The sequence below is a fragment of the Chlorocebus sabaeus genome, chromosome 25, assembly GCF_047675955.1.
Source record: "Chlorocebus sabaeus isolate Y175 chromosome 25, mChlSab1.0.hap1, whole genome shotgun sequence".
In the NCBI taxonomy this organism is placed as follows: domain Eukaryota; kingdom Metazoa; phylum Chordata; class Mammalia; order Primates; family Cercopithecidae; genus Chlorocebus; species Chlorocebus sabaeus.
This window is the reverse complement of record NC_132928.1, coordinates 67,522,247-67,545,277: the sequence shown is the minus strand read 5'-3', so window position 1 is coordinate 67,545,277 and position 23,031 is coordinate 67,522,247. Positions and strand designations below refer to the sequence as shown.

At 42.8% G+C, this 23,031-nt stretch overlaps 1 protein-coding gene across 1 annotated transcript in view; it reads left to right on the top strand.

Annotated features, from left to right (window-relative positions):
- ABCB10 (ATP binding cassette subfamily B member 10) overlaps positions 1–14,084 on the top strand; it is a 42,145-nt gene extending 28,061 nt beyond the window's left edge. The window contains exons 8-13 of the mRNA XM_007989748.3: positions 652–861; positions 3,402–3,481; positions 4,602–4,782; positions 9,096–9,139; positions 11,790–11,824; positions 12,267–14,084. Coding sequence (XP_007987939.3) covers positions 652–861; positions 3,402–3,481; positions 4,602–4,782; positions 9,096–9,139; positions 11,790–11,824; positions 12,267–12,498 — 782 coding nt within the window. The 3' untranslated portion in view covers positions 12,499–14,084. The remainder of the gene's footprint in view (positions 1–651; positions 862–3,401; positions 3,482–4,601; positions 4,783–9,095; positions 9,140–11,789; positions 11,825–12,266) is intronic.
- Positions 14,085–23,031: the final 8,947 nt, after the last annotated feature.

Sequence of the window (23,031 nt, the reverse complement as noted above, 5' to 3'; positions counted from 1 at the left end):
ACTCCCAACTGCTTGTTGACTTCCTAGGACATTGTTAGGTAGCCCCAGGTCCATAAGTGAAAGCCAAATATTCTCCAATGTGATAGGCCTAGGAAATAGGCCCAACTGAGAGAGTTTGAGTGGTGTCTGCCAAAGCAGAGCAGGTGAACACCAGGGCAGAACAGACCTCTGACCCCCTCCAGTTCTGCAGCTGTTGTGCAGCGCTCCCCTATTCATCATAACTTTCAAAATATTTATTCGGGGTAGGTAAAATAAACTCTGGAGCTACACAGAGGCAGTGGCATAGACAGAAGGCCATTGGGTTTGAAACCAGACTACAAGGGTGGATCTTAACTCCACTGCTTGTTAGCTTAAGCAGGTTGTTGTCTGTGGTCTTCAGTGTCCTCATCAGCAAAATTAGAATCAATTTCTACTTTGCAGGGTTGTCAGGATCAAATAAGACCATCTATGTGTAGTACCTTGAATATAGTAGGTGCGGAGTTGGTGCATGGTAAGCATTTAGCCTGCTTCTGACTTGCCCTTTAAGAGCTCATATGCCAGGACTAGCTGTGATAGAGTCACCCATCCATAGCCAGATGAGTAGGAGAACCGAGTTCAGCTGTGAGTTTAATTTTTTGCTTTAAGTAATTAATATTCCATTTTATGTTTCAGAGGGGGTCATCTTAAATGATAAAAGCTTCCAGGGTGCTTTGGAGTTTAAGAACGTGCATTTTGCCTATCCAGCTCGCCCAGAGGTGCCCATATTTCAGGATTTCAGCCTTTCCATTCCATCAGGATGTGTCACGGCACTGGTTGGCCCAAGTGGTTCAGGCAAATCAACAGTGCTTTCGCTCCTGTTGAGGTTGTACGACCCTGCTTCTGGTAAGTGGTTCACCACGCTGTAGCACCAGGGGACTGTCCCGAGCTCTGCTCCCACTTTTGTGCCCTGGGAGATGCTCAAACCGTGCAGATACCTTCTTTTGTGAGAGTACTTTCTTTTCTAAGTGCCAATGGAAAGAAATCCCTCAAACAGAAGGTGTCATTTGCAGGGGCATGACAGCTCATACAGAGGCCTTTAGAGCATTTTGTATATAATGTGTCCTACCTCTTCATGCCCAGAGTGACTTCCCCAGTTCTACGTCCTCATCTCCCATGTGGGTATCTCCTCTGGATATGCCCTCTACTGGGAGCAGGTGGACGAGGCTGTGCTCAGCAGCCAGGAGAAGGTGCCGGGGCTGCTGCTGGACATCCCTACACACCAGCAGCACCCTGGAGAACCGCCGTTTGCCAGCCTGCGTGCTAGGCGCAGGAGTGATGGGGAGCTCCTGGAGAACCTCTGCCTCTGCCTGTGACCCATCGAGTGCTTATTATAACACAGTTAACTTGGCAATGAGTGATTCGCTTCTTTTTGTTTCACTGTGTCACACAGGCTGGAGTACAGTGGAGCGATCCATTGCAAGCTCCACCTCCCGGGTTCACGCCATTCTCTTGCCTCAGCCTCCCGAGTAGCTGGGACTACAGGCACCCATCACCACGCCCAGCTAATTTTTTGTATTTTTAGTAGAGTTGGGGTTTCACCATGTTAGCCAGGATGGTCTTGATCTCCTGACCTCGTGATCTGCCCGCCTTGGCCTTCCAAAGTGCTGGGATTACAGGCGTGAGCCCCCATGCCTGGCCAGTGATTTGCTTCTATGTGACTCTTCCATTGAAACTATTTTGAGCTAGTAGGGATTTTCATAATGGATGATTTCTCTCATTCTGGTTTTTATTTTATTTTTAACGGGATTATAAGATCTTTAAGAACAAAGATTGTCATGATTTTACTTCTTTATATCTTCCCTGTAGTAGACAACAATATCAGCAAGCAAACAACTCTTAGTAAAAATCAAATCATGAATTTAGAAGAGTATTTTGGCCGGATGTGGAGCCCCACACCTGTAATTCCAACACTTTGGGAAGCTGAGGTGGGAGGATCACTTGAGGCCACAAGCTGGAGCCCAGCCTGGGTAACATAATGAGACCCTGTCTCTATTTAAAAAAAAAAATTCTTTAATTTAAAAAATGAAAAGAATTTTTGTGTCTTTGTGCTTATGCTTCTTGGTTAAAATAATGTGGGAACTGGTTACATGTCAGATAAATACGTGACTTACAAATCCTGACCCACGGAATCACCACCTGTGTTAAAATGGGGCTTACTACACTGTTTGCCTCTGGAATCACTTTCTTGGTTCACCATTGACTTGCTATAAAATTTGGAGTATAAAAAAGTCCTAGTTAGCCAGGCACAGTAGTTCATACCTGTAATCTCAGCTCTTAGGAGACAGAGGTGGGAGGATAGCTTGAGCCCAGGGGTTTGAGACCTACCTGGGCAATATAGTGAGACTTTGTTCTCCACAAAAAGGAAAAAAAAAGACAAAAAACAAGCCTATTTAGGTTGCTGTAATTTAAGTAAAAATACTGAGTCTCTAGTTTCTTCATCACAATGAATAAATCCAGGACAAAGCAAGCTGCAGTTAAATGCCTGCCACGTGTAGTCTATAGAGAGCGTTGTGCTTTTTCATCGAAGACCTCAAGTTTTTGCCAGTTTGTGAAACTTTCCCCCTGGCTGCTATAATTCCACAACATTAACTGAGAAAAAAATGGCATTTCTTACGCTGTCACTGTTGTCATCATCCCCAAGTATTGTTGAGCACCCTCAATGTGAAGAATTACGTTACTGAAAGTCGTAGAGATCGCGTCTGATTATTTAAAAGCTCTGCCATGGTATCGACCAGACTCTTAGTTGCAGACAACAGATTCCTCACCAACTAAGCTTATACAGAAAGGGATATTTTAAGGAGTAATAAAAGAGCTCAAAAATCACTGACAGGGGTGACAAAATAGATTCTAGATTGTACGTCCAGGACAGTTCCCAGAACTCCACCCCAGAACCAAGCCTTCAAGGTAGCTGCTGACACTGCATGGTCAGGAAGCTGCAAATTTAGGCAGTTGCCATCATGAGTACCAGCTTCAGAACTGTGCCACCTCTGCCAGTATTCGTGCCAGCAAGTGGATGCCTCATGGCTTGCCCCTCCCTTCTTAATTAAAGCTTTGCACAAGTGCATCTTATCGGTGGAATCCTAAGTCACTAGGGAGTTTTAGGAAAACTCCCTCCAACCTCCAGGGTACAGGAAGGCAAGCTGGACAGATGGACTAGGTGAGATAGTCATCCAGCTACTATAGGGAGGCAATAAGTTGGACAATCCAGAAAGACCCTTTTAGCTTTGAAATTTCATGAAATACGTTAGTTTTAGAGTCCATCTGGAGATTTTCCATACATTTTGATCTTTAAAAAATAAGTCTGGAATGTTCCCACCGGATCTTTTCTGTGTTGATCATCAGCCTCATCACACTCAGTGACTCTTTCCTTTCCTCTCAACAAGGAAATATTAGTCTTGATGGCCATGACATCCGTCAGCTAAACCCAGTGTGGCTGAGATCCAAGATTGGGACAGTGAGTCAGGTAAGAAGAGAGGCTTCCATTTCTATTTCACTTTCTTTTAAAATTACTTTTGTCTTTTGTTGTTGTTGTTTTTTTTTTTTTTTGTCTCAAACTTCTCAAGAGAGAAGGAATGGAAGTCTTCAGGATGTATTAAGCTCATCTCACATGGCAGGTTGTTTAGGTTTGCAAGTAGCACTGTTTCCTGAAAACCCTAAACCCTTGAGCAAGAGCAAAGCATTGACTTGTTATTGAAAGCTGGAGACCGCCATTACTAGATAGTCTAGAGGATGGGGAGGAAATGATAGAAGATTTTATTGACTCTTTTTTAGCTTTTATTGATTCTTCCCCACTTCCCATTTTTATCACCAGCCACAGTCTACTATTCTGCATAATGAGTTTCAGGGAGAAGTGAGCAAAGACTGGCAAGAGCCAGAGTCCTCCCTGCAAAGAATTTGCAGATTTCAAAGCAGACTGTTTAATGTAATGTGGTCACTTTGATAAGGCCATTTTCACAAGACCCTTTGGGGCAGGGAAATGTTGCTGCAGCTGTTTTAATTTTTATTAACAGGCTGTGCACACAGCATACAAACCTGAGCCTCCCCCCATTTCTGAACCACTCTTTGCAATTAGCTCATCCTCTCCTCACTGCACTTGGGTGAGGGCAGGTGGACAGTGATGGGTGCTCAGGAGTGTAGGGACATGAGTGGTGTATATTATTAGTGATGGAGAAAAGAGCCTGGAAGTTTGCTTATTTTTTAGGACTACTTTATACGGTTCTGTCAGAATTGTTTGTTTCTATCTGGTTTGTGTGTATTTCAAAAAGTAATGGATGGAGATGGATTCCCCACTTTGTCCTGAGTGGAAGGCAAGCAGCTGGAAAATGAAGGGGGAGTCGGGGTCTCCTGGTGCCTCCTGATTCCTAAGGCAGGGGACTGACATTTATGAAGTTCCTACTATGTGCCAGGTGCCTCACGGGCACCTGCTGTGAGGTCTCATTGCCTGCAGCATGGTGAGAACTACAGATGATAAAATTCTGTTTATGGCAAAACATAAATTTTTAAAAAGACTGCTAGGTGTCAATTTATTAGACATGTTGGAAGTCTGTTTGAAATTCGTGATATGTTTTATTTCCTATTTGTAGGAACCCATTTTGTTTTCTTGCTCAATCGCTGAGAACATTGCTTATGGTGCTGATGACCCTTCCTCTGTGACTGCTGAGGAAGTCCAGAGAGTGGCTGAAGTGGCCAATGCAGTGGCCTTCATCCGGAATTTCCCCCAAGGGTTCAACACTGTGGTTGGAGAAAAGGGTGTTCTCCTCTCAGGTGCATTTCTTTACTGCTTTGTAGCAAAATCTCTATATCCAAATAACTTTTCACATGTTTCTTGTTTTGTTTTTTGTCTTTTTTTTTTTTTGAGACGGAGTCTTGCTCTGTCGCCCAGGCTGGAATGCAGTGGCGCGATCTCGGCTCTCTGCAAGCTCCACCTCCTGGGTTCACGCCATTTTCCTGCCTCAGCCTCCCGAGTAGCTGGGACTACAGGCGCCCACCACCAAGTCCAGCTAATGTTTTGTATTTTTAGTAGAGAAAGGGTTTCACCGCGTTAGCCAGGATGATCTCAATCTCCTGACCTCGTGATCCGCCCACCTTGGCCTCGCAAAGTGCTAGGATTACACGCATGAGCCACCGTGCCCGGCCCACATGTTTCTGTATTGCAGTATTATTTTCTAATTAGGTTTTCATCTTTAGAGTTTTTGAAATTAGCCTTACCACTTGCTCTCTTACATGTGGAAAACTCCCCAGTGTTTTTTTTCACTTTCTACCCCATATGTGTTCCAAAAATTCTGAGTAGTACTCAGCCACAGCAAGCTTTTTTTCATCTGGAAAAAAACAAAACAAAACAAAAAAACTGTACTTTGCGACCTGAGACCCTCAAAGATTAAAGAAAGTAAGATAAGAAGTGGCAGGATGATTTGCTCAGGGAGTCGGGGAATGTGCATCAGGAACAAAGCTGAAACTGAAAGAGTTATTTCCTCCCTACATGCTAGACCAGGGTTTGACAAACTTTTCTTTAAAGAGCCAGAGAGTAAATATTGTGGGTTTTGTCCAGGCACGGTGGCTCACACCTGTAATCCCAGCACTTTGGGAGGCTGAGGCGGGTGGATCACTTGAGGTCAAGAGTTCAAGACTAGCCTGGTGAACATGGTGAAACCCCGTCTCTACTGAAAATACAAAAAGTTAGCTAGGCGTGGTGGTGGGTGCCTGTAATCCCAGCTACTCGGGAGGCTGAGGCATGAGAATTGCTTGAACCCAGGAGGTGGAGGTTGCAGTGAGCCGAGATCGTGCCATGACACTTCAGTGTGGGACACAGAGCAAGACTGTGTCTCAAAAAAAAAAAAAAAGAATCATGGGTTTTATGGGCCACATATGATTGCTGTCACACATTCTTCTTTGTGTATGTGTGTTTTTTTAACAACTCTAAAAATGTAAAACACATTCTTAGCTTGAGGGCCGTGCAAAAACAAGCCATGGTTCAGGTCTGGCCTGTGGGCCATAATTTGCTAAGTGGACTCGCAGCTGTAAGGCAAAGTGAGTGGTTCCCTGTGATGTCAGACCACACCTATCATTCTGGATCACATTATGGGTGCCATATTTTGAGGAGAGAGAAGACTGACTTTGTATTTCTTTAAAGTGCAGAAATGGAACCAATGAGTAGAACTTAAAGAGAAATAAATTTTCAGCTAAACACTTTTTTTTTTTTGGTCAATGCAAATATTGAAATGTTTCCTTGCAAGATAACAAGCTCCTGGCCAGGCACGGTGGCTTACGCCTGTAGTTCCAGCACTTTGGAAGGCCAAGACAGGCTGATTGCTTGAGCTCAGTAGTTCGAGACCAGCCTGAGCAACATGGCGAGACCGTCTCTCTACCAAAAATACAAAACAATAGCCAGGTGTGGTGGTGTGCGCCTATGGTCCCAGCTACTTAGGAGGCTGAGGTGGGAGTATTGCTTGAGCCCAGCGGGGCAGAGGTTGCAGTGAGCTGAGATGGCACCACTGCACTCCACCCTTAGTGACAGAGTGAGTGAGACCCTGTCTTAAAAAGAAAAAAAAAAAAAAAAAAACTCCTTGTCTCTGCTTGAGCAGAGGGTGGGTGCCTCTTTGTCACAGGGAAGGCTGGCAGATGAGACTAAAACAGTAGTCTTTTCCAATGCTAAACTTTTCATTTGAAGTTAGACCACAGAAAATACAAAAGGGTTTTAAGCTTATTGTATATGATTAAAAAACATACATAAGCAGTAGATGAAAAGGCATTTTTGATAAATCTGAGATGTTCCAGGAGTAGAATTCCTCTCTGCTGTGTAAAAGTGAACTGCTACTCCATCTCTGAAATGTATCTGAGAAACGGGGCAGAAAACCAGTTTAAACTGCTCGTGGTGAAATTATTGAACATTGAAGTGTGAGGCTTGTCCCAAGAGCACATCACCTCCCTTGAAACAGATTCTGCATGTCTTTCCCTCTGGTAGGATCCTCCAGCTCTGTTTCTCAGTGAAGTAACCAGAGGTTCCAGTCTGCTCTTACTTTCTGGGAGGAAGACAGAGCACCTAGTAATAGATTCCCAGTGTGCTGACTGGCACCACAGACGACTCAGAGGGGACCTAAGCCATCAGCAGGCTGCTCTAAGGATGTACCTCAGGGCACTCAGGCATCCTCACCAATCAGAGGCTCAGGAGAGGGTTTTCCTCAACGCTCTCCTTGTGTGCACTGGTTTCCTGTTTGAGAGCAGCATTTAGCAGCACCACACACCTCAGATGTAGAGGATGAACCTCTCTTATAGGAAATAAAATGATGTCCAGCAACTACTGTTGATAAGTATCTTCAGCCAATAAAATCAACCAAAAAGGAATGTTTTTTATCCCCAGAAGTGGAATTGGGTTTTATAAACAATGTAAGTTGGGAGGAGTGAGCGCTCTGAGACTTTCCAAGTGTGACTTAGGAGTAGCGTCCCTGGAGAAGAGGAGGGAGGATGGGGTGAGACAAAGATAGGGAGGGAATCAACACAGATCCTGCTGACTCAGCTCCATCCCACCTTCTCCCACACCTACTTCCAGTTTGTTCCCTCACTTTTAGTAGAATTTGAGCTTAAAAAGACAGGATTAAAGTGGCCTACTGTAATTTTCAGTGTCATACATACACACATACTACTATTTGTTCCTCTAAAGGAGGGGGAAAAAAGAACATCATAAAGAATAAGCGCTATGTTAGCTGGGCATTGCTACAGGCACTGCCTGTAGTCCCAGGTACTGGGGAGGCTGAGGCAGGAGAATCACTTGAGCCCAGGAGTGAAAGGTTGCAGTGAGCCATGATTGCACTACTGCACTCCACCTGGAAGACAGAGCAAGACTCTTATCTCAAAACATAAAAATAAAAAATAACTGCTATAATGTGGGAATGTTAGAATTACCAGTCTCAGCACCATTGATGTCCTTTGCTCCCAGACATTTCAAGTGTACTTTGGAAACCTGCAAATATCTTGAGTTTCTGGTTTCCTTGCTACATTGGATATTCTGCTAGGGAGGAAGTATGTGTAGCGATGAACAGCATAGATCTTTACATGCTTTTAAGAGCATACCCCTTGCACTGTGTAGGTTCAGATCTCAGTTCCATTACTTACCAACTGTGAGATCTTGGTCATGTTACTTTGTATCTCAGTTTATCATCTGTAAAATGGGAAAAATTATAGGGTCTATTGCATAGGATTTTTTAAAAGATTAGCCAGGCACAGTGGCTCACAATCTCAGCACTTTGGGAGACAAAGGCAGGAGGATCTCTTGAGTCCGGGAGTTTGACACTAGCCTGGGCAACAGAGCAAGACCATCTCTACAAAAAATTTTAAAAATTAGCCAGGTGTGGTGGTATGGGCCTGTGGTCCCAGCTTCTCAGGAGGCTGAGGCAGGAGGATCACTTGAGCCCAGGAGGTTGAAGCTACGATGAGCTGTGTTCATGCCATTGCACTCCAGTTGGGTGACAGAGCAAGACCTTGTTTGAAATTATTTAAAATAAAAACATTAAATGAGATAAATGCATGCAGTGCATATAGAAAATGCCTGGTGTTGGCTGGGCACTGTGGCTCCCACCTATAATCCCAGCACTTTGGGAGGCTGAGGTGGGCGGAATGCTTGAGCCCAGGAGCTTGAGACCAGCCTGGGCAACATGGCAAAATCCTGTCTTTACCACAAATTAGCCAGGTGTGTTGGTGCACACCTGTAGTCTCAGCTACTTGGAAGGCTGAAGTGGGAGGATCACTTGAGCCCAGGAGATTGAGGCTGTAGTGAGCAGTGATCACGCCACTGCACTCCAGCATGTGTGACAGATCGAGACCCTGTCTCAAAAATAAAGAAAAGAAAATACCTGGTATATAGGAAGTCCTCAATAAATGTTGGCTATGATAATAATTGTTATTATTAATTTTGGGATTGATATATTTTAAACCTATATTTTAAAATAAGTTTCTGGTCTATCTGTGTCAGCTATGACTAACTAGAAGAAGCTTACCTTCAAATTGCTATATGGTTTATCATAAAAGCCTATTACTAAGATTTTTTGTTAAGGCTTTCTTTTTTTAAATATTGTCTTTGTCAGGTGGGCAGAAACAGCGGATTGCAATCGCCCGTGCTCTGCTAAAGGTAAGCCTGAAGCAACTTGGATGTTTTTAAAATTAGGGATTATTTTTATTACGGACTTTGTAATTTGTAATTTAGTATTTATCTTCTTCCTTTTCTTGTTTTTTTTTTTTCTTGGAGGGGGAGGGTGACAGTTCTGGTGAAAGGTAAATTAGTGTAGTATATTGTCCAAATTTAAGAAGTGTTTCTTAGGTATCATGAGCCCAGTACTGTGCTAAGGTTGTTGGAGATAGAAGAATGTTAACACATGGACCCTGCATCAAGCAGCATACACTCTAGCCAGTGAAACAGTGATTATTAGTGCAAAATATAAAACAGCACAAGTATGCATATTTGTACAATCTGTAATCAGCTGCTAAAATGAATAGTACAGACTTGAAGTACTTAGGCAAGATTCCTAGAAGGAAAGGGAAGAGCCATTTTAGCTGAAAGGCAGGCATTCTCTTTTTAAGGAAGCAATAGCCTTCCCTTTGTTATACAACTGTTCTCCTCAGACTTATAGGTGATTTTTTTTTTTAAAAGCAGCTTTACTGAAGTGGAATTTACATACGTAAAATTCATTTATTTTAAATGTACTTTCCAGTGACTTTTAGTAAATTTGAAGAGTTGGTTGCACACAAAGTCCAGTTTCAGAACATTTCCATGACCCTAAAAAGATCTCTGGTGCCCACTTGCAGTCGTTCCTTGTTTCCAGCCCCAGGATGCCACGAATCTACTTTCTGTCTAGATTTGCTTTTCCAAACATTTCAGATAAATGGAATCAGACAATATATGGTTTTTGGCATCTCGCTTCTTTCACTTAGTACAGGTGGAGTGTTTTTGAGATTTCTCCAATTTGTAGTTTGTATCAGTACTTTATTCCCTTCTACTGTTGAGTAGTATGGATGGATCCCTATTTGTTGATTTGTTCACCAGCTGATGAACGCTTGGGTCATTTCCAGTTTGGGGCTATTGTGAATAATATATGAAGGATAGTAGCCACCTTTTTGTGAGGGTGTGTGTTTTCATTTGCAAAGCTAAGCTAGAATTGTAATGTTTTATCGACATCAGATTAGTGGTTTTTTTTTTTTTTTTATCTTACGTGTTAGCTTTTTTTTTTTTGAGACAGAGAGTCTCGTTCTATCACCCAGTCTGGAGTGCAATGGTACGATCTCAGCTCACTGCAACCTCCGCCTCCCAGGTTGCAAGTGATACTCACGCCTCAGCCTCCCAAGTAGCTGGGATCACAGACGCATGCCACCACACCAGGTTGATTTTTGTATTTTTATTGGAGATGGGGTTTCACCATGTTGGCCAGGCTGGTCTCAAACCCCTGACCTCAAGTGATCCACCTGCCTCGGCCTCCCAAAGTTAGTTTATTATTTTTAAATTATAAGCAGAACCTTGAAAGTTATAGACTGTATCTTTCTAATTTTATTTTTATCTTATTAATTTTTAAATTTGTGACAGGGTCTCATTCTGTCACCCAGGCTGGAGTGCAGTGGTGTGATCATGGCTTACTGTAGCCTTGACCTCCTGGGCTTCAGTGATCTTCCTGTCTAAGCCTCCTGGGGAGCTAGGACTATAGGTGCATACCATACCAAACCCAGCTAATTAAAAAGACTTTTTTTTTTTGGTAGGGATGGGGTCTTGCTGTTTTGCCCAGGCTGGTCTTGAACTCCTGGGCTCAAGCACTCCTCCCCTCTTAGCCTGCCAGAGTGCTGGGAGTACAGGTGTGAGCCACCATATCCAGCCTTACTCATTTTATTTATTTATTTATTTATTTATTTATTTATTTACTTATTTATTTATTTTCTGAGACAGAGTCTCAGTCTGTCACCCAGGCTGGAGTGCAGTGGTATAAGCTTGGCTCACTGCAACCTCCACTTCCCAGATTCAAGCGATTCCCCTGTCTCAGCATCCCGAGTAGCTGGGATTACAGGCACACGCCACCAGGCCGGCTAATTTTTTTTGTATTTTTAGTAGAGACGGGGTTTCGCCATGTTGGCCAGGCTAGTCCCAAACTCCTGACCTCAGGTGATCCACCTGCCTCGGCCTCCCAAAGTGCTGGGATTACAGTCGTGAGCCACCATGCCCGGCCACCTTACTCATTTTAGATTCTCATCTCACTGACCAGCAGGATAAAACTGTGCTATAAACGATAGCTGGTCTAGTGGTTACTCTGATGATCATTTAAAATAGTCCCTAATTCTTTCATTTATGTACTTATCCCAGACACTTAATAATTTGTGGAGTTTTTTATAACAGTTTGAGATATAATTCACATACTACATAATTTGCCCATTTAAAAAATATAATTCATTGGTTTTTAGTTTATTCAGTGTTGTGCATCCATCATCTCAATTTTAGAACATTTTCATCACCCCCCCAGGGACCCTATACTCTTTAGCAGCCATGCAGCTCCCCTTCCTTATTTCCTGCATTGAACCCAGCCCCAGGTATCCACCAATCTGCATAAGTGCCCGTTGTGGACATTTCATATAAGTGAACTCATACAGTGTGTGATCCTTGTGTCTGGCTTCTTTTACTTAGCGTAAGTTTCCAAGGCTCATCCACATTGTAGCATGTGTCAGAATTGTATTCCTTTTTATTGCTGAGAGTTTATGTTTTCCAATAAAATTGTTTTATCTTTTCCTTTTTTTTCCTTCTTCAGAATCCCAAAATTCTTCTCCTAGATGAAGCAACCAGGTGAGGATATCTTAATAATATATGCGACTATGTATATTAAACCAAATTCTTCTTCACCAAAACATTTTAATTCTGTACCTCAAAGTGATACAACTGAAAATGCTTTTTTTCCCCCTTTACTTTAAAGTGAGGGAGGCTGAATTAATAGTGACAGTTGAAAAGGGGTGGGCAGTCTGAGTCCTAGTTGAGGGTTCTAGGTCCACTTCAGACATGGTTGCCATCAATCCCAATCACTCTGTAAGCCGTAACTGTGCAGAATGCTTTTCTCCTTATATTACAGTATAGTTTTATGGAGATCAGAAAGTCCCAAACAATTGAAATTTTGATCACAGTAAAAATTCATTGCTCAGGAAGGGCTGCAGTGTGTGTATCAGGAAGCACATGAGCCTGTAGTGTAGGTGTCACTGACGTCTTTGCTTTCTCGTGTGTGCTCCTGAGTCAGTGCGCTAGATGCTGAAAATGAGCACCTTGTTCAAGAAGCTCTAGATCGACTGATGGATGGAAGAACGGTATTAGTTATTGCCCATCGTCTCTCCACCATTAAGAATGCTAATATGGTTGCTGTTCTTGACCAAGGAAAAATTACTGAATATGGAAAACATGAAGAGCTGCTTTCAAAACCAAATGGGATATACAGAAAACTAATGAACAAACAAAGTTTTATTTCAGCATAAGGAAACAATTACTGGTAAACAACATGAGAGACTTTAATGCAAAACAGTGTTACAGAAAAAAAAAAAAAGAGACCGTATGAAATACGTAAACCATATATCAAGTTATTTGAAAAATACCTATTTTTTTCCAAAGTGTATAAAAGATTGTTTTGAAATGTACCTGTTCTCAAGATCTTTTTATTCAGAGTTTTAAAAGTTGTAACTTTTTAAATGTCTATAGCACTGAAGTTATTTTCAGGTTCTGTATTTTCTTTTATTGTGGAATATTTTAATTAATATAGCATGGCACCTCATTTTCTTTTGCCTACTGTTAAAGATTAAAGCTATTGTCAAATGACAACTTTAAAAAGGGAATTAGAAATAAAAAGCCTGATTATTTGAGGCCAGTTTACCAATCACTGTGTAATTCTTCTGGTAGTATTCTACCTACTTTTGAGTCTAATTTTACTAGACAGAGTAATGGAAAATGAAAATTTAACCCTTTATTCTGATAATCTCATGAAGCAAACCTAACTATTTAACATTAGCTGGAAAGAAGGGAACATTTCTATTGCCCGTCTCCTTTGTCTTCAAAGGTGTGAGAGTTGAGGAATATGTGTTCCTATGGGAACTATGTTTGAATATGTGCAGTTTTCAACATTGTGGCACGTGAAAGACTGACAAGTTTTTAAAAGGGCAGAAGCTTTATTTTTTGAACAGGAAAATGTATTTTTTAAATTCACATGTTTGTATAGTACTTTTGGGAAGCAAGGCATGAACTGCTAGGTATTATTAACAATGAATGATTTTTGCATTTAAGTTGTTTGAAGGCATGTATTTTGAAAAATATCTGTTACAAATTTATATTTTCAAGACAAATTGAATCTTATTTTGTAATACTTTTGGAATTTCATTAATAAGGCTAAAATCTGGGGAATATTTTCAGCCTTAAGAAATTTAAGTTTGGAAGTCCTTGCTATTCAACAGAATAACAAGAAACCTTCAGAATGTATCACTCTCCTGAAAAGCAGATATTAAGAAGCCCTTTTATTTATGGTTATAGTTTTATTTATAGTCTCAAAATTCCTAAAGCAATGCTGCAACCATTGAATTTGCCATATTTTGTATCAGTGCTGTTAATTTGCTGTTGCCTCAAGAAAAAGTGCTTTTTCTCCATTGATGAGGCTAGACCCTAAGAAGTAATTAAGTCAATGGAAATCAAATGGAAGTTTTCCCATGAACTAAGCATTTATCAGTTCCCTGATTAGACTGGAAGAAGAAACCACTATTTCATGAAAAGCATGGAATATTATATTCTTCATAATTAATAAAATTGATATGAATGAATGTAGTGTTCTTTGAATTAGTAAACAGTACAGCTGTGATGATCATTTTTAACAAGCTCTACTTGTGTTCTTTATAAAGTGATTTTCAGAAAGCAAACAAAACACAATTACAAGGTTGAATCTGAGGAAAATAATCCTTGTGCCATAGAAGTATTTACAAAATTGCATTTCATTGTTATGTTTTATTTTCTGATACATGATGTTCAATTATATCTTTACGTAATATTTTATATCCTAGATTAAAATTTATAGTGAACTTTATCTGTGTCTGTCACTTCTTTTTTTTTTTTGATGACCCCGGAACCAAAGATGCAGTCTGTCATTTCTTATAAAACTTCTCACTACATTGTTTCTTACTAGAATTTGGCTGTGGAGATTCAGGAATAAAGAAAAGACTAACATTACACATATAGAAAAACATGTTGTAATTAAAAGTTCCATTCATTCCTCCATATCAAGTTTGTTAATGCCATCACTTGTTTCCTACTTACAAATATTCTGTTGTTTCACTGCAGTAAATAAGTATCTCCTGCCCACATCAGGGACAAGGCACTGTGCTCTGAAGTTGATGATAGATGAGGAAGGCACAGTTTCTGCCCTCAAGGAACTTCTAGTTTTGAAGGAGCGGTAAGGCAGGGGAAAATTAATAACAAGAATGCAGCTAGGCACCATAAAGAGGTGTAGTCGTAACACTGTGTTCTGATATCACTTTTTTGTCTCCAGAGTGTTTGTATGTTACATTTGATACTTTGACAAGCCTGTAATTTAGACAAATATTTATCTTCCCCATTTCACAGAGGAGGAAATATGCATAGGCAAGTTGTGAATTCAGCATTAATGACATACACAGTTTCAGGCAAGAAGTGGTGAAACAAGATATTAGTGAGATAGGCAGGGGCCAGCTCAAAGCTATGCTGAAAATACTACCTTTTGTCCTATTCCATGGAGAGCCTTTGAAGGTGTATGTATCTTCATGTAAACAATTTAGAAAATAAGCAAAAAAGAAAATTTACCTGAAATCCTCCATGTGAAGATAAAATTTCACATCATTGACTGGGTGTGGTGGCTCGTGCCTGTAATCTCAGCACTTTGGGAGGCTGAGGCAGGTGGATCACAAGGCCAGGAGTTCGAGACCAGCCTGGCCAACATGGTGAAACCCCATCTCTACTAAAGATACAAAAAATTAGCTGGGCGTGGTGGCGGGCACCTGTAATCCCAGCTACTTGGGAGACTGAGGCAGGAGAATTGCTTGAACCCGGGAGGCAGAAGTTGCAATGAGCCGAGATTGCACCACTGCAGTCCAGCCTGGGTGATAGAGTGAGACTCCATTTCAAAAAGAAGAAAAGAAAAGAAAATTTTCACATTGTTGAGCTCAGCATTTTGTTATATACCCTCCCAGGCTTGTCTCTATGTGCAAGGTCTCCCCTGACCCTGGGCCTGACAGGTTCTCAAAGAATAATCACAAGTTAAACCATTGTAGGTCATACCCTTGTTAAGTGCACTCTTATAAAAGTAGGGCTCCATTTTGGAAATTCATCTTTTTTTTTTTTTTTTTTTTTCTTGAGACGGAGTCTCACTCTTACCTGGGCTGGAGTGCAGTGGCGCGATCTTGGCCACTGCAACCTCCGCCTCCTGGATTCGAGTGATTCTTTTGCCTCAGCCTCCTCAGTAGCTGGGCCTACAGGTGTGCCCCACCATGCCCGGCTGCTTTTTGTATTTTTAGTTGAGACAGGGTTTCACCATGTTGGCCAGGCTCATCTTGAACTCCTGAGCTCAAGCGATTCGCCTGCCTTAGCCTCCCAAAGTGCTGGGATTACAGGCGTGAGCCACCGCGCCCGGCCTGGATTTAGTTTATTTTTGATAAGCTTTGGCAGTTTTATAAAATAAGATGAATTCCCGGCCAGGCGTGGTGGCTCATGCCTGTAATCCCAGCTACTCAGGAGGCTGAGGTAGGAGAATCGCTTGAACCTGGGAGGCAGAGGTTTTAGTGAGCCGGAGATCGCACCACTGCACTCCAGCCTGGGAGACAGAGTGAGACCTTGTCTCAAAAGTAAATAAATAAATAAGTGAAAACCAGTACAAATGTTACAAAACAAATATAGATGAAATAACTATGTGAAAACTACATTGTAAATGTTCCTTTGGAGTGTATTTCTGAGGCATCATGGGGTTTTCCTGGTCATCTCTGTCCACTGAATTCATTCAATAAACATTTACTGAGCATCTTCAATTTTGCTAGGTCCTGTGCTAGGTGCCGACTGTGCCTCCCTCACAAAGCTAGTGCAAGGGTTGGCAAACAGCTGTTTTCGTATAGCCTGCAGGCTAAGGATAGTTTTTACAGTTTTAAATTGTTGGAAAAAAATCCAGAGACTATCTCATGACACATTAAAAATACATGAAATTCGGCCAGGCACGGTGGCTCACGCTTATAATCCCAGCACTTTGGGAGACCAAGGTGGGCGGTCATGAGGTCAGGAGACCAAGACCATCCTGGCTAACGTGGTGAAACCCCGCCACTACTTAAAAAAAAAAAAAAAATTAAAATTGGCAGGGCATTGTGGCCAGCGCCCGTAATCCCAAGTACTCCGGAGGGTGAGGCAGGAGAATGGCATGAACCCAGGAGGCAGAGCTTGCAGTGAGCCGAGATCACACCACTGCACTCCAGCCTGGGCAATAGAGCGAGACTCCGTCTCAAAAAAAAAAAAAAAAAAGAAATTCAAATTTCAGTGTCCATAAACAGCTTACTCCTTCTTGTACGAATTGTCTACGGCTGCTTTCACACTACAGCCACAAGGGGGAGGAGTTGTGACAGAGACTACATGGCATACAAGCTGAGGTGCCTGACAGAAACCTCACTGATGCCAGAGATAGTGAAAAAATTCCGCACTACTTGAAGGACTTCTAAACCACGCTGAAATTTAGAGCCATCTCAAAAAGTTCCATTGACAGGATTAGATGAGTGCCCTGAAAATGACTGGGTGTGTGTAATTTTCATATGTGTTCTTCATTGTTCCTGTGCCTCTCCATTTTAACACATTCATTACCATGCTGTGAGAATGGGAGTCTAGTAATTCCACCACATCGGCAGGGAATCATTCTGGCTGCTTTCCTATTGTCGACTGCAGTTGTTAGTCCTACACAGATCAAAGTTTGATCTTAACTGCAAAGGTGATATTTTGGGAAGGACGTACAGAGGAGAGGCACATCTCCAAGTAGAACCACAAGTTGGCTGGGCGCCTCACACATACACACATGTCTACACTGGGGAGGTATTTTTCTATTTATTTTAATAAAATTTAAATGTGCTTGTATTGCATGTAGGGGGAAAGAAATACCTTTTCTTCCCATCTTAGGTTCATAGCTAAGGCCCTTATAACAAAAACCAGATTCACAAGAGAAAAGCATGCAAACTTATTTAAAAGTTTAACATGACATAGGAGCCTTTGGAAATGAAGACCCAAACAAACAGGGAAACTTGTGCATTTTTATGCTTAGGTTTGATGAGTGGACAACTTGCGGAAAGGTATGACTGGACAAAGGTCTGATCTAATGGTAATAACTGGGGGAACTTGGTAAAGCCTGTTTGTTCAGACTCTTCTCTGTGGCCCTGTGTCTTCAGAGATAAGGGTGTTTCTTTCCTCCAGGTATGGGGAAGGCATCTCTCTAATGAGGGTCTTATGACCTGCTTTAGGGGAGAAAGGTGGAAGAAGGTCAGAGAATGATCTTCCTGCTTCTACTGTGTTCTCAAATGCCAAGGTGTCACATTTTGGGGTGGTAAGTCCTAAACCCTGTCACTGCACACACTATTTTTTATTCTATAAGGTGTACATGATGTTGATATGTGTACGCATAGTAAACTATAGTCAAGCAAATTATCCTATCCATTATCTTCCAGAGTTACCTTTTTTGGGGTTTTTTGAGGAAAGAGTCTATAAAATCTCCTCTCAGCAAATTTTTAGGATATAATACAATGTTGTTAACTATAATCCTTATGCTGTACATTAGATCTCTAGACTTATGCATCTTACGTAACTGCAACTTTGACCTAATTCTCTGCACATACTATTTTTTTTTTTTTTTTTTTTTGAGACGGAGTCTCGCTCTGTCGCCCAGGCTGGAGTGCAGTGGCCGGATCTCAGCTCACTGCAAGCTCCGCCTCCCGGGTTCACGCCATTCTCCTGCCTCAGCCTCCCGAGTAGCTGGGACTACAGGCGCCCGCCACCTCGCCCGGCTAGTTTTTTTTTTTTTTTCGTATTTTTTAGTAGAGACGGGGTTTCACTGGGTTAGCCAGGATGGTCTTGATCTCCTGACCTTGTGATCCGCCCATCTCGGCCTCCCAAAGTGCTGGGATTACAGGCTTGAGCCACGGTGCCCGGCCTGCACATACTATTTTTAACCAAACTGCTTTTTAGAAAATTTGCACGAATATTTTCCTACATTGTTAAGTGTTCATTACTCACGTCCATATGTATTCTTTTAAATATAGCTTTTCATAATGCTTTTTTTTTTCAGACTCAGGACCTTAGTATTTTTTTTTTGTTTTCCATAATGTGGATGCACTATAAATCTATAGTTGGCCATTTATTTTACTTTCTGCTTCCTTCACTATTATAAACAATATTGTCTTTATTATTTGATTTTTTTCACATAAATTTCTAAGGTGAAATTGCCAAGTAATTATAAGGCTTTTTGATAGAAATTGTCCTCTTAAAAGATTGTACTTTTACAATCCCACCACATAGATATGTAAGCAGTGCTTGTTTCCCCACAGCCTTTTCAATATGAACTGCTACCATTTCTTCTTTCCTACTCTGTTGCCCAGGCTGGAATGCAGTGGCCGATCTTGGCTCACTGCAATCTCTGCCTCCCGGGTTCAAGCGATTCTCCTGCCTCAGCCTCCTGAGTAGCTGGGATTACAGTTGTGCACCCACAATGCCCAGCTAATTTTTGTATCTTTTTTTCTTTTCTTTTTTCTTTTTTTTTTTTTTTTTGGAGATGGAGTCTCGCTGTGTCGCCCAGGCTGGAGTGCAGTGGCGCAATCACAGCTCACTGCAACCTCTGCCTCCTGGATTAAAGCGATTTTCTGCCTCAGCCCCCCGAGTGGTTGGGACTACAGGTGCGTGCCAACACGCCTGGCTCATTTTTGTATTTTTAATAGAGATAGGATTTCACCATGTTGGCCAGGCTGGTCTCAAACTCCTGACCTCGTGATCCGCCCGCCTCGGCCTCCCAAAGTGCTGGGATTACAAGCGTGAGATATGCACCCGGCCACTGTTACCATCTTAAAAAAACATCTTTGGGAGGGTAGGGGGAGGAAGAGCATCAGGAAAAATAGCTAATGCATGTGGGGCTTAATACCTCGGTGATGGATTTGATAGGTGCAGCAAACCACCATGGCACATATTTTATTTTATTTTATTTTTTTTTAGAGGAAGTCTTGCCCTGTCACCCAGGCTGGAGTGCAATGGCGCAATCCTGGCTCACTGCAACCTCCGCCTCCCAGGTTCAAGTGATTCTCCTGCCTCAGCTTCATGAATAGCTAGGATTACAGGCGCGCACCACCCCACGCCTGGCTAATTTCTGTATTTTTAGTAGAGACGGGGTTTCACTGTGTTGGTCAGGCTGGTCTCGAACTCCTGACCTTGTGATCTGTCTGCTTCAGTCTCCCAAAGTGCTGGGATTACATGCGTTAGCCACTGCGCCCAGCCTATTTACTTTTTTCGCTCTGTTGCTCAGGCGTGAGTACAGCGGCATAGTATCAGCTTACTGCAACCTCCACCTCCAAGGTTTAAGTGATTCTCCTGCCTCAGCCTCCCAAATAGCTGGGACTACAGATGCGCACCACCACGCCTGGCTAATTTTTGTATTTTTAGTAGAGACGGGATTTCACCAGGTTGGCCAGGCTGGTCTCGAACTCCTGACCTCAGGTGATCTGCCCGCATTGCCCTCCCAAAGTGCTGGGATTACAGGTGTAAGCCCCCTCAGGCTCTAACATTCCTTTATTAAATTCTTTTAACTACCTAGCTTGAGGGTACCATCTGTTTTCTCTAGGATTTTTTCTTTTCTTTTTTTTGAGACAGAGTTTTGCTCTGTTGCCCAGGTTGGGGTGCAGTGGCGCCATCACGGCTCACTGCAACCTCCACCTTCCTGGCTCAAGCAATTCACCAGCCTCAGCCTCCCAAGTAGCTAGGATTACAGGTGCACACCACCATGCCCAGCTAATTTTTTGGTATTTTTAGTAGAGACGGGATTTCATGATGTTGGCCAGAGTGGTCTTGAACTCCTCACCTCAGGCAATCCACCTGCCTGGGCCTCCCAAAGTGCTGGAATTACAGGCGTGAGCCACCACGCCCGGCGTTCTCTAGGATCTTATTTGACAGAGCCTAAAGGCCCTTCATAGTCTCTCCTTATTTCTCCAATTTCCTTTACTTTTAGTCTTTCAGGTTGATTTGTCTGTTTAAAGTCCCTGGTTCTAATCCCAGCTACTCAGGAGGCTGAGGCTGGAGGATCACTTAAAGCCACAGGAGTTTGAGACCAACCTGGGAAATATAGCAAGACCCCATTTTTTAAATTGTATTTTTTTGGAATTTAAAATAAAATTTCTTGGGGAGACAGGGTCTCACTATGTTGCCCAGGGGCTGGTCTTGAACTACTAGCCTCAAGCCATCCTCCCACACCTTAGCCTTGCAATGTTCTGGGATTACAGACGTGAGCCACTGTGCCTGGCCGTGAGACTCCATTTCTAAAAATGTATATATAAATAAAAAATAGGCAGGTGTGGTGGTACATGCCCATGGTCCCAACTCTGAGGCTGAGGCAGGAGGATCACTGACGCCCAGAAGGTCAAGGATGTGGTGAGCTTTGATCACGCCACTGCACTCCAGCCTGGGCAACAGAGTAAGACCCAATCGCTAGAAAAATAATAAAGTAAAATAAAAATAAATAAAGTCCCTAGAATGCGCCAAGTCCTTTGCTGCTTCAGGACCTTTGGCCAAGGATCCTCTGCCTGAAACATTCTTCCTCGTATTCTCTTATGCTTCATGTCTCAGGTTAAATGTCCTTTTCTCCCAGAGGCCTTTATAGACCTCCATCCAAAAATAGGAAGCCCCAGTGATTCTCTCTCATACACTTTGCTGTTTTATTTCGTAGTACACATCTCAGTTTGTAGCTGGATATTTGTGTTCATTTTTTCAGTGTCTGTCTTTCTCATTGGTCTGTAATCTCCATGAGGGTGGGACCCGTTGGGCTTTGTTTAGTTATAAACCTTAGCACTTATCACATAGCCTGACAAATAGTAGGTACTCACCAAATCCATAACGAATGGATGACTTTTAGTGCTGTCTGCTCACTATCCTTCAAGTCATACATTTGGACTCCAGGAAAGTTTTTGCTCAAAGGTGCCGGCAAGTCATTCTAACTCCTGCAAACAACAGCTTTTACAATAGGATGGTGGGGAAACCACTAACCAGTCTAACAAGGCACAAGAATAAAATTGATCCCACCAATCCTCTCAGACACAACTATTAATACTCTTTATTGCCTATTTCACACCCCTCCTTGTAAGAATGAAACAGGAGGGAAATGCACTGGGCTCTCAGAGCCCTAAGACTCAACAAGCTGCCAAGTTGGATTAGACACCCAGGTTGGAGAAGGAGTAAAGCAGCTAGCCTATGGAACCTTGGCAAGATAACTGCTCAGATGCCACTGACATGCATAGATCGATGACTGGCTTCCCAGGGCAATGTCAACAACTGACACCCACACTGTGGTCTCCCACATGTGGATACATCCATGTTTACTTAACCATTCCCTTATTTCAACACGTGTTGAATGAAAGTCTACTATATGTCTGTTACCGTGAGCCACAAAGGTAACAAAGTCACTGCCCCTGCTGCTTTTAAAAGACATTTAAAAGGAGGTACTTGAGAGACAGTTATGAAAACAAACTATTATGCAGGATAAAAATACAGTCTACACAAAGGAGCGGAGAGGACAAAAAGGATAAGGGGTATCTAATCCTGTGGAAGGTTCCACTGAGAAGGCAGCACAGAACTGACTTGATGCGTAAGGTAGGCGCCTTCTGGACCAACAAGGCACGGAGTGCATTCCAGGTGAAAGAAACATGTACATGCGCAATGGAGGGGGATTTGGGTTTTTAAGTTCTTGGAATGTGGAGTACAAGTGGGAAGCGGTGGAAGTACAACACGGACAGAAAAGCCAACCTGACTTAGATCACATAGGACCTTGCAAAGGAGCTTAGCAAATAACTACTGGCAATGGTCAGCCACTGAAGAATTTACAGGCCCAAAAGCAGCATTAGGTTTGCCTTAATTCATTGGGCTGGCAGCGAGAAGATAACGAGTGGAGACAGACTAGACGCAGGTAAGGAATCATCTCCCCGTCTCTCGTCTCTCCCACTCCCTCCCGCTGGCAGTAAAGAGGCTACGCAGTGGTTGAAGAAAAGTACCAGAACCAGGGCAGAGGCGGTGCAAATGTGTGATCTAATACAGATACGTAGGAGCTACAACGTATACCAGGATCTTAGGGTGGAGGTAAGTGTGAGGGATGACTGCAGATAGAGCTCCTCTCTTTGCCTTGGACAACTGGCCAGTCTTACCAAGCTGGGACAGAGATGGTGGTAGGAGAGGGGTCCTAAAGGAAAACATGAATGTGCTTTTCATAAGCGCATTGTGAGGAGTCCGCAGGACTTACAGGTGAATGTGTCCCCTAGGGAGCTGATTTGATAGGGGTCTGGGGGTTTTGAGCTGGATCCAGGTTAGAGACACGGATTTATGGCGTCATTAGCGTGGAAGAAACTGTGCAAAGTTGAATGGGAAAACGGCAAACCTAGAAAACAGCAAATATCACAGTGCGATACCAGTGTCAGCTTTACGGCCTTTCTCCGTCCTCAGCTTGTACTGAGGAACATCTATCATTTCACAAGAGGCTCAGGAACTACCAGTGTGAAAAGAGGTTGCGTTCAAGCTGCTGGAGGGCCAGTTCCAACCAGGCGCAGTGAAGAAGGAGGCCTGGCTTTGCGGCTTCACATCCCTGGAAGCTCTGCACTTCAACGGTTCTGGATCTGGGGCCACCGGCCGCCTTCCCGACCTCCCCCGCGGGCTGGGCGCCGCCCTTAATGTCACGATCACGCCCCCGCCAGCGCTCAGACCGCAACCCGCGGGAGCCACTGCGTTTGACGTCATCATCG